At 41.7% G+C, this 12,428-nt stretch overlaps 1 protein-coding gene across 7 annotated transcripts in view; it reads right to left on the bottom strand.

The window, feature by feature from the left end:
• The window catches only part of LOC132385096 (uncharacterized), a 175,324-nt gene extending 163,271 nt beyond the window's left edge, over positions 1-12,053 (bottom strand). For 2 of the 7 annotated variants that reach the window (XR_009509070.1, XM_059956833.1), the window contains exons 1-3: positions 11,808-12,053; positions 6,300-6,413; positions 6,148-6,195 (exon numbers count right to left, since the gene is read on the bottom strand). Coding sequence is in view for 1 of the 7 variants with exons in the window: in XM_059956833.1 (XP_059812816.1) it covers positions 6,148-6,195; positions 6,300-6,413; positions 11,808-11,861 (216 nt within the window). In the remaining 6 variants the exon portion in view is untranslated. Of the gene's footprint in view, positions 1-3,828; positions 3,892-6,147; positions 6,196-6,299; positions 6,414-11,807 lie in introns of those variants that run through there. The other 5 variants (XR_009509075.1, XR_009509069.1, XR_009509071.1 and 2 more) reach the window with 4 other exon arrangements.
• Positions 12,054-12,428: the final 375 nt, after the last annotated feature.

Raw genomic sequence — 12,428 nt, 5'->3', positions numbered from 1 at the left:
AAATGTTCTAATTCAGGCAACATCCTGGTGAATCTCCTCAGCACTCTCTCCAGCACAATGACATCCTTGGCAACAAGGACTCCCACAATTCCAAGTCATTGTTTTACATGATGCCCTTGTTCTGATCGTCTATGAATTCTACATTTTGTTAATGTTACTGGCAACACTAAATTAAGAAGAGCAGTAAGAAGTAGGGGATATAGCAAAAGATTTATTAAAAGATTTAGTTCTATTAAGCAATTGGCAAATGGTGACAAAAAAGGGATAATACTTGCCACATGAGACAGCCAGAGGTATTTGCGAAAATTAAATCAAACATTTGGAAGATTAAAACAGTATTTCTTCATAACATGCCAAGAATATTCAATGATAACTTGTTTATATGGGATCTATTAACACTCTAAAAACATCCCAGACTGTTTCACAGGCATGGCATCAAATCATACATAATAGTAGAAAAGCAGATCAAAGTTTCCCTAAAGAGGAAAGGTTAAGAGAAACAAGGGATTCTGTATATGCTGGAAATCTTGAGCAACACACTCAAAAAGCTGGAGAAACTCAGCAGGTCAGGCAGCATCTATGGAGGAGAATAAAGAGTTGATACTTTGGGATTGTTTATTTCTCTCAATAAGCATTTGGTATGTGTAACTAAGGAAAGGTTAAGGTTCCTTAAAGAAAGGCTTAGAATCAAAGAGATTTAAGGAGGGAATTCCAGAAATGAGGGCTACGGCATCTGAAGATGAAGGCACCAGTAACTAGTGGTGCACAAAAGGCCAGCACAAACCTTGATTTAATTTTTACTGCAGTGGTGGGAATGCATTTTATAATTTGACAGATAGGTGACGACAGGGTTCCGTTACTGTGAACTGATTGCAACTTGAATAGTTCACCAGTCAGAAATGTGGCCGTGATCGCAGGTGGTAAAAGATTCTTGCAATCCCTTGGCAGCTGGTGAATTCATCCCAATCTCCCAAATAGTCATTTGTATGCACAGATTGTACCCAAGACAGGGGTTTGTAAGATGGCGAGGACTTGCATTAAGTTTCCACATTCTAGGCACCTGGAGGAGATGTTGGTTCAGATTATGCAAAAAAAATATATAATCCAAGTGTTTAGGACTATAAATGACATGCAAATTGATGGTACAGTTCCTGACAATCCAGCCTGTCATTCTGCCAGTCAAACACTGGAGGGCAGCACTGATGGGAGAGGCCAGCTCCCAGCTGAGCACCGACTCCATGCTACACCACCTCCAGTGCAGAGTCCAATCTGGACTACAGCAGCAGGCAAGCCTGCATGAAGCCTACTCCTTGCTACAACCAAGGCCACACAGTTGTATATCAGAATACCAACCATATTCTCCCTTATTAATTATTGCTTTCAAAAGGGAACTGGACAGATGTTCTGAAGAGAAAAATGTGAAGGAGAATTGTCATCAGCAAATTGATTTTTTATAGTTATGTGCACCGAGATACAGTGAAAAGCCATTTAGACAGATTATTCCCCAGGGCAATCCATACAAAACTGGCACAGACTTTATGGACTGAATGGCCTCCTTCTGTCCCTAAACAATTCCATGGTTATAAAACTGTTCTTCTGTTAGACTTGGCTGTTGTCAAGCTGCTAAGTGGGGGCATGTTCACCACACAAACTGTAGCAGTTCACAAAGGCAAACCTCAAAGGAAATTAGTGTTGGATAATACTGTAGATTCTGACCTTGCCAATGTTCTCAATATTATTTATTACTTGTCAATCTATTATTATCATTTTGTTTTTCTTTTCATTTTTGCACAATTTGATGTCTTTTCTTTGTCTGCCTTTGTTTGTGTGTAGTTTTTCAATGATTCTATTGTGTTTCCTTGTATTTACTGTGAATGCCCATAAGAAAATTAAGCTCAGGGTGACATATATGTACTTTGGTAACTTTGAATTATGTTAATTCCCTTGAATAAATATGTCTGAAGAAAAGAAATTACAACTTTCAAACAAAAGATGATCTTGACTTACTGGGCTACTGATACCAATCAGTACTAATACAGATTACCAGTCCTTCCAGGTGAGGCTACACTTCACTTGCGAGTCTGTGGGGGTCGTCTATTGTGTTTGGTGCTCCTGATGCAGCCTCCTCTACATCGGTGAGACCCATTGTAAATTGGGGGACTGCTTTGTCGAGCACCTCCACTCCATCCGCCAAAAGCGGAACTGCCCGATGGCCAAACATTTTAACTCCCATTCCCGTTCCAACATGTCAGTCCATGGCCACCTCTTATGTCAAGATGAGGCCACCCTCAGGGTGGAGGAGCAACACCTTATATTCTATCTGGGTAGCCTCCAACCTGATGGCATGGATATTAATTTCTCCTTCCAAAAAACATTTCCCCTCCTCCTCCCCTCTTCTTCTACTCCCCATTCTGACCTTTTACCTCTTCTCACCTGCTATCACTTGCTCCTTGGTCCCCTCCTCCTTTCCTTTCTCCTATGGTCCACTCTCCTCTCCTATCAGACTCCTTCCTCTCCAGCCCTTCATCTTTCCCACCCACCAGGGTTCACCTCTCATCTTCTAGCGATCCTCCTTCCCCTCCCCCGCTTTTTTACTCAGGTGTCTTCTCCCTACCTTTTCAGTCCTGAAGGAATGTCAACTGTTCATTCATTTCCATAGGTGCTGCCTGACCTGCTGAGTTCCTCCAGCGTTTTGTGTGTGCTGTTACTGATAGCAATACACAATGACTAACCACAGCTGCTCCTTACTTGTGTCCATGCTACACCAGAATACATGGATCCTGGATCGGCTTCCACAACCATCAGAAGACCCACCAATAGACAACTTACTCGTCTCAAGTTAACCCTATTGATACCAACTACCACTTACCTACCAGAAAGCTTTCATTCTCTTGGAAAAGCTTCTTGTGGGAAAATGTTATTAATTTACATAAAATTTAAATACTTAAGATAGCAAGAAGGAGTTTGATTTTCGAAGCACAAATTATGTTGTTGATTCATGCTTCTGGGGGATGAGATCACTCTCTCTTGGAACTGATGGTCTGAACATCCATCAGCTGTCAAGTTTCGACTTGGTAACCTATATTATGAGACAGCAATTTCTTGCCTTCCTTTTCCCCCGACTCCACCGTTTTCCCTTGGCACTGGAAGGTCACATTCCTTCTGCTGGAGATGCACAGATGGTGGAAGCCACAGCAGGGATTAAGGAATTATAAATATGTCAACGCTGCCTGGAAACAGTATCAGTCAAGCAACAAGCTCACACTCCACACTGGGGCTTGCTCAATTGTTTATTGGCCTGGGAGAGGCATCTTTTTTCATTACTCTGTATTTTTGTTATCGATAAAGATCATGTTGTTAGAATATCAGCAAGATGGCTTCCATGTTCTCTGTGCTTTATTTGTCCAAAGTGCCTTAATCTCTCTACTCACATCTTTAAAATCTCAGTGCGTGTGCAGCTTGTGGGTTGCTTATGCAATGAGAAGGTTTGTTTTGACGAAAGTAATTTTTAATTAAATCCAGCACATTAGCTAGACGCTCCATTTCCTTCTATTTACTTGCACAAAAATTCTCAATTTTAATGTTTTTCCAGAGACGTCTCTTAAATAAAACAGAACATTTTGCTCAGATGGAAATGGTACAACAGTGATTATGGTTTTTGGATTAAAGTTCCAAAGTCTTGAGTTCAAATCCCATCCAGAAACCTATGGGGAGTTTTTAATTCAATGAATTAAGGAAATCTGTTAATAAAAAGCTAGCATCAATAATGGTGACCACGAAGTTATAAAAATCTGATTTGCTTCAGGGAAGGCAATCTGCTGTACTTACTTGGTCTCCCCAAACATGACTTCATGTTCACAGTTATGTTGCCCTGTAAGTGCCCACAATCTGTGAATGAATACACTGGAGAGATGAATTATTGACTGCAATGAATTGTGTGGTAATACAACATGCTCCTTTTTACTATGTTTGAAATAAGCAACGAATCTGCAAGCTACTTATCTTACATCATGCACCTTTTAGAGCATGGAACATAAAACAGTACAGCACAGAACAGGCCCTTCAGCCCATGATGTTGTGCCATCCATTTAACTTACTCTAAGATCATTCTAAACCTTCCCTCCCCTTAGCCCTCCATTTTTCTTTCATCCATATGCCTATCTCAAAGCCTCTTAGATGATCCTAACGTATCTGTCTCTACCACCAACACTGGCAGGACATTCCTCGTACCCACCACTCACTGGGTGTCTTATTTATCAATGGTCACTTTATTAGGTACAGGAGTGGAACCCAATCTGGTCTTCTGCTGCTGTAGCCCATCCACTCCAAGGTTTGGCATGTTGTGCAATCAGGGATGCTCTTCTGCACACCACTGTTGTAACGTGTGGTTATTTGAGTTACTGTCACCTTCCTGTCAGCTTGAACCAGTCTGGCCATTCTCCTCTGACCTCTCCCATTAACAAGGTGTTTTCACCCACAGAACTGCCACTCACTGGGTGCTTTTTGTTCTTCGCATCATTTTTCTGTAAACTTTAAAGACCATTATGTGTGAAAATCCCGGAAGATCAGCAGTTTCTGAGATACTCAAACCACCCCATCTGGCACCAATAATCATTCCATGGTCAAAGTCACTTAGATCACATTTCTTCCCCATTCTGATGTTTGGTCTGAACAACAACTGAACCTCTTGACCATGTCTGCATGCTTTCATGCATTGAGTTGCTGCCACATGCACAGAAGTGCAATGAAGTGACCACAGAGTGTATATATCAATAATATATTTAATTGCACACTGATGACTGCACATTACAGGCAGCATCAAATATTCCCACCATTCAGGCCTGCCATTTTTTGTAACTTCCATTGGGCAGGACATACAGAGGTGTAAATTCACACACCACCAATCTACTTCCTTTGAACATTTGTGTTTGAACCAACCAGCATAGGTACATGGATAGAAGGGGTATGAGGGGCCATGGTGCAGGTACAGGTCGATGGGAGTAAGCAGAGTTACAGTTTGGTATGGACTAGATATGCAGTAGTCTGCTATGACTCTAACAGGGAATTGGTGCAACATCTCAGCACTTTCTCTGTCAGTTGGGGCACAGCAGCACAGACAAACATTCAGATTTCCTCTTCTGAAGGCTGTGGCACAGTAGCATAGATCCACTATTTTACAGCATGGACACAGGTTCAATCCTCACCTCAGATACTCTCTATGTGGAGTTCGTGTGTTCTCCATGTGACCATGTGGACTTCCTCCAGGTGCTCCAGTTTCAAGTTCAAGTTTAATTTCCATTCAAGCATACATGAATATCCATGAATACAGCCAAATGAAAGTGTTCCTCTGGAGCCAAGGTGCAAAACATACAGTATACCAACAGTCTTACACAGTACAAGGCACATATAACACACATAAGATCGCAGAAAAGGTTCAAAGGTTCATTTATTATCAAAGTATATAACTCTGGAATTCTTCTCCATGAAATCAAGAAAGAAAAGAATGGCAGCACAATCATCAAACCCCAAATCCTTCCTTCCCACACAAAAAAACAGGCACACCAACCCCAAGTCCTCCTCCTCCATAGACCTGCACACAAAAATACGAGAAAGAGCAGGCAAAAAACACAGAATGCAAAAAAACACACAGAACAGTCACACAAAATAATATAGTCCAAGACCCTGAATCCATGAACAAATTTAACTCTGATTCTAATTATGATAGGATGGAAAACACAACCAGCTGATATAAATGCCCAAATGGTAATTCTCCTTCAAAGGAGTGCCAGTTTTTTTCAATAAGCAAACAGAACCTCTGCTGGGTGGCATCACAGCCTTCCCTCAGAACTTAGAAGATAGCACAGTACAGCACAGGAGCAGGCCCTTCAGCCCATAATGTTGTGCTGAACCAATCAAATTAGTAATCAAATGGCCAACTATCTTTTCTGTCTAAAAAAAATCCATATCCTTCCATTTTCCTCACTTTCATGTGCCTATCTAAACATTTCTTAAAAGTCCCTAATGTATCTGTCTCTACCACCACCCCAGGCAGTAGATTCCAGGCACCCACTGTGTCTAGGTCACTCTAGATCATTGCATTTGAGTATCTGCAGGCAGCTCTACATCCAGAGTCTTCTGAATCCTCACCTCCAAAATCAGAGATGATGGAGCACTTATACAAGCAGAACTTGGACTCTGAAATCAAAGCACATTAGCCATCTTATCTTATGGTCATTATAATTAAAGTATAAAAACGCTGACAGAAATCAATACATCATCTAATAACAAGTGGCTTTTACCTTGTCGACTCGACTGGACTTGCGATTGCAACTGACGCTTTGCAGCTGCCAGGGCAGAGGCTGAAACACCTGGTAGCGTAGAGGCTCCTGCCGCTGGCGCATGCTGATCTCAAACTTTGAATTGGCACCGGGTTGTGATTGGAAAGGGTTGAAGATTGAAATAGAAAGTAACAAGGAAGAGATGAGAAACACCTACTTAGCATTTGGTCATGGAAAGTCTTAGAATATAGCACAGCACAGGAAGAAGCCCGTCATCCCACAATGTCTGTACCTAATTTAACTAAACTTCTTCTGCTTATACATGATATATAGTTCTCCGTTCCCCAAATATTCATGTGCCTGATGTGCCATTATCATATCTGCTTCCACCACTATCCCTAGCAGCCTGCTCCACACTACCTAGTGTTTTAAAAAAGCCTGTCCTGCACATCTCCTTTAAATTTTTACCCTCGTTCCTTAAATGTATGTCCTCTATAAATTTGACATCTCTATCCTTGGCAGCAGAGTACTGTAGTGATCATTGTAATGTTTTATAATACTAGCTGTAAGATTAGGGTTCAATTCACGCTGCTGTCTCACTTAGCTGCAACATAACTTCCTTACTCTCGCATAACTTCCTTACTCTTCCTTCCTGACTGTAGAGGAAGTGCAGCATAGATTCACAAGGTTAATTCCTGGGATGTCTGGACTGTCTTACGCAGAGAGGTTAGAGAGACTGGGCTTGTACACGCTGGAATTAAGGAGATTGAGAGGAGATCTGATTGAAACATATAAGATTATTAAGGGATTGGACAAGATAGAGGCAGGAAATATGTTCCAGATGCTGGGAGAGTCCAGTACCAGAGGGCATGGTTTGAGAATAAGGGGTAGGTCATTTAGCACAGAGTTAAGGAAAAACTTCTTCTCCCAGAGAGTTTTGGGGGTCTGGAATGCACTGCCTCGGAAGGTAGTGGAGGCCAATTCTCTGGATGCTTTCAAGAAAGAGCTAGATAGGTATCTTATGGATAGGGGAATCAAGGGATATGGGGACAAGGCAGGAACCGGGTATTGATAGTAGTTGATCAGCCATGATCTCAAAATGGTGGTGCAGGCTCGAAGGGCCGAATGGTCTACTTCTGCACCTATTGTCTATTGTCAATGGCCAAACCAATGAAGTACGTAGTATGTCATCTTTATCACCCTGTGCGCTTGTGCAGACATTTTCAGGACCCCAAGATCCTCCTGTACACTCATTATTTCTTGCCATTGACTGCTTACTTTCTCCTGATACGTCTTATATCCTTCCCCTTATGTTGTCTTAATACATCTTTTAAAGCATTGATCATGTGGATAGTCAGAGGCTTTTTCCCAGGGCTGAAATGACTAGCACAAGAGGACACAGTTTTAAGGTGCTTGGAAGTAGGTACAGAGGAGATGTCAGGGGTAAGTTTTTTTACGCAGAGAGTGGTGAGTGTGTGGAATGGGCTGCCGGCGATGGAGGTGGAAATGATAGGGTCTTTTGAGAGACTTTTGGATAGGTACATGGAGCTTAGTAAAATAGAGGGCTATGGGTCAGCCTAGTAATTTCTAAGGTAGGGACATGTTCAGCACAACTTTGTGGGCCGAAGGGCCTGTATTGTGCTGTAAGTTTCTCTATGTTTCTACATACTGACTTAAATATGTTAAAAATGTACAGCAATCAAAAGAGCAAATTTGCCTGTTTGATGTATTCATACTCAGACAGGGCTAGACATTTTTGTCTGTCCCTCTTATTTTATTTTATTTAGTGATACAGCCCTTCCAGCCCTTTGAGCTGCACCGCCACCAGCCCCCAACAAATCCTAGCCTAATTACGGGACAATTTGCAATGACCAATTTACCTATCAATTGGTATGTCTTTGGACTGTGGGAGAAAACCAACAGGAAACCCATGCATTCCACAGGGAGAAAATATAGACTCCTTACAGATGACATTGGAATTAAACTCTGACACCCTGAGCTGTAATAGCATCATACTGACAATATGCTTGCACTTGTTCAACTGAGACGCCAGTGCACTGAAGGCTGGAAGATGAAGCCTCAGTGGAATGGCTGTGTGGAAGTTTCAGAGCAGCACTGTAGGAATATCATACTTTTTGAAGTGCTTTCAATCAGATAGAAAGGTAAAATAAGTTCTGCCTAACTATTCCAGTGATTTGGATATGCAGTGCTAATCAAAGCAGATCCGGGACATTGTCCTGCTTAAACAAGTGGGTGTAGTCACCTACACACTCCAAAAAGGTAGATCATTGCACATGAAATCAACACCACAGCAAATTCCTAACACATGTAAATGGATATATGGTGAATAAAGTTAAGCCTTAATAAAAAAAAAATGAGGTGAGATAAGCTGGTATAAAATAACTGTCTATTTTTGAAGGTGCTCATTCATGCTGGGCTCTGATAAATCCACCAGCTCTGATAAATCTGTTACCTCAGCCTGGTGATAATTGAAAACACTTTAAGCTGTTACTGAAACTATTTTATTAAGTGTTTAATTATCTGTCACAATTATTGTTACTGAGACAAAGTTTTCTTTCAGATTCCATAATGATCTAATAAGCCCACAATTTTGTGTGAGGTACCCTATATCTCTACTGGCCTAAACTTCAAAACACACTTAAAGGCAAATTTCCACACTTTTAAACCTCAGGAAATGGGAGGTTGAAGAATACCTGCAAATTCTTTTGAATCTCAAGTCTAAATTGTCTGAAGAATACTCAAAAGATAATAGGTCAATTGTCAATATATCAAAGTGTGTTTTGTGACACAGTGTATAAGTAATTGGAAACATGGGAAGAGATAAGTATACCCTTGTGGTTAGGAATAGCTGACCTTGAACCTTTGTGGACACACGGTAGATAAACAACTGACGGAACAATATCATTAAGATTGAAAGAATACAGAGAAAAATTACAAGTTGTCGGGACTTAAGGACTTGAGTTATAGGGAAAAGCTGATTAAGTTACAAATTTACTCCCTGGAGCATAGGAGAATGAGGTAGGATTTGATAGTGGTAGTGGTTCTAGATAGAGTAAATACAAGCAAGTTTTTTTATAGAAACATACAAAACATACTGCCTAATACAGGCCCTTCGACCCACAAAGCTGTGCTGAACATTTCCTTACCTTAGAACTACCTAGACTTTACCCATAGCCCTCTATTTTTCTAAGCTCCATGTACCTATCCAAAAGTCTCTTAAAAGACCCTATTGTATCCGCCTCCACCACCATTGCCGACAGCCCATTCCACATACTCACCACTCTCTGTGTAAAAAAACTTACCCCTGACATCTCCTCTGTATCTACTTCCAAGCACCTTAAAACTCCTGTGTTAGCCATTTCAGCCCTGGGAAAAAGCCTCTGACTATCCACACGATCAATGCCTCTCATACACCTCTATCAGGTCATCTCTCATCCTCCGTCGCTCCAAGGAGAAAAGGCCGAGTTCACTCAACCTAATCTATTAAGGTATGCTCCAAAATCCAGGCAACATCCTTGTAAATCTCCTCTGCGCCCTTTCCATGGTTTCCACGTCCTTCCTGTAGTGAGGTGACAAGAATTGAGCACAGTACTCCAAGAGGGGTCTGACCAGGGTGCTATATAACTGCAACATTACCTCTCGGCTCTTAAACTCAATCCCACGATTGATGAAGGCCAATGCACCATATGCCTTCTGTACTGTCTTACCATTAATACTATATTCTGCCATCATATTTGACCTACCAAAATGAACCACCTCACTCTTATCTGGGTTGAACTCCATCTGCCACCTCAGCCCAGTTTTGCGTCATATCGATGTCCCTCTGTAACCTCTGACAGCCCTCCACACTATCCACAACACCTCCAACCTTTGTGTCATCAGCAAATTTACTAACCCATCCCTCCACTTAGTCATCCAGGTGATTTATAAAAATCACTAAGAGAAGGGGTCCCAGAACAGATCCCTGAGGCACTCCACTGGTCACTGGCCTCCATGCAGAATATGACCCATCTACAATCACTCTTTGCCTTCTGTGGACAAGCCAATTCTGGATCCCCTTGGATCCCATGCCTCCTTACTTTCTCAATAAACCTTGTATGGGGTACCTTATCAAATGTCTTGCTGAAATCCACATCTACTGCTCTACCTTCGTCAATGTGTTTAGTCACCTCCTCAAAAAATTCAATCAGGCTCGTAAGGCACGACCTGCCTTTGACAAAGCCATGCTGACTATCCTAATCATATTATGCCTCTCCAAATGTTCATAAATCCTGCCTCTCAGGATCTCATTGGCCTAAAACTTCCTGGGCTATCTTTAATCCCTTTCTTGAATAAGGGAACAACATCCGCAACCCTCCAATCCTCTGGAACCTCTCCCATCCTCAATGATGATATAAAGATCATTGCCAGAGGCTCAGCAACCACTGAAGTTAGGTGAGACTGGAACTAGAGTTCGCAGGTTAAGGGTAAAAGGTGAAATATTTCAGGGGACCTTAAGGGGGAACTTCTTCACTTAAAGGGTGTTGCAATTGCGGAACAAGCTGTCAGTGGAAGTGGTGGATCTGGGTTCGATTGCCAAACTTAAGTGTGGACAAGTACATGGATGGGAGGGGTATGGAGGGCTATGGTCCAAGTGCAGTTAATGGGAGTAGGCAGAATAACAGTTCACAAGGAATAGTTGGGCTGAATGGCCTGTTTTGGTGCTGTCGTGCTCTATGACTTTTACCATCAGACCAACCTGTTGTAAGTTAATATATAGAGATTGATTATTCTGATTTGTCAACAGCCACAGTATCAGACAAGATTCCAACTGTCAATGTGGCAGTAAGGTCTTTCCCTTCCTGTGTCCATCAACCAAAGTATTGTCTTTCTGGTGTGGTGTACAATGCAAAATGCAAAGTGGCCTCAACAAGATCATGACTTAGAGGTGCTCGTGAGCAGTGAGCCAAGCTAAAGGTGTGGGATCTGTTGCCTCTCATCACAGTCATGAGTCTTATGTATTTATTACTGCGTCCTTCTGTGTCAGCTCTTGACCAGTTGACTTTGGTATGGACAAGGATCGGAGATTTCTGGATGATGTGTACAGTAGGAATTGAATATAAAGATCTTTCTATGTCTTGAGCAATTCATTGAAACACCATTACGTTCACACCTGATGCCACCTACAATTTGATGTCTGCATTCACAGTTTTCAGAAGTCACAGGACCACAGTGCAAAGTGTGAGAGTCATAACAGGTTATCCATTGACCCAAATATAACTTGTAACCTATGTTAACTTGGCTGCGATCACCTCATACAGCATTGGTTCACAATTAAACTAAGGCCTTATCAGTCAATAAGGCTGACCACGACAATACATTTAATTAATCGGGTTGTAGGGAGGGGTTAAGAGTGTATTGGGGGAAAGAGGACAATAATTTCTTTGAAAACAAATCATATTAATGTAATGATATTTGTTTGCACCACAATTGTTACTTATGCTGTTAGAATCTTCCAGTCAGACTCACCTGTCCAACTGCTCTGCTGATAAGGAACAACACTGTCATCAGGGTCCCCAGCATTTTCTATCCTTTTTGTGCAATCTTTTTCCTCCTGAAGTGATTTTAACAGCCGAGTGCTTCGTGGAGTGGATGGGGTAGTCTGATGAATCTCAGCAAGATTGCCATAAGACCACTAATGAGCTTACTTGGCCTGATTTAGAGACTCTGTGTAATCTTTAACTGCCTGTCAGTGCCCTTGCAATCACCCTTGGATAGCGTTAATGCAAACAACTCCGTTCCTGAATCAGTCTGGAAAATGTTCAAAGACTGAGAGCGAAGTCAAAGAGCACCGGTTCACTGATTATATGATTACAGAAGAATGAACTATGTCCTCAAAGTCCACACAGCAAACAACTCCGTTCCTAAATCAGTCTGGAAGATTTCCAAAGACTGAGAGAATCGCTTCACTGATTATATGATTATGGAAGAAAGGACTATGTCCTCAAAGTCTACATGAGGGGAGCACAATACCACTGGATCCTTTGTGTTATCCCCCAACTCTGCCCCACCACTAGTGGTGAAATCCTTATACGTGCATTTGTTACATTAGATTTGAACAATCCTAAATTGCAAAAAAAAAGATCTGAA

Source organism: Hypanus sabinus, chromosome X2, assembly GCF_030144855.1.
Source record: "Hypanus sabinus isolate sHypSab1 chromosome X2, sHypSab1.hap1, whole genome shotgun sequence".
Classification (NCBI taxonomy): domain Eukaryota; kingdom Metazoa; phylum Chordata; class Chondrichthyes; order Myliobatiformes; family Dasyatidae; genus Hypanus; species Hypanus sabinus.
This window is presented reverse-complemented; position numbering and strand designations above follow the sequence as displayed.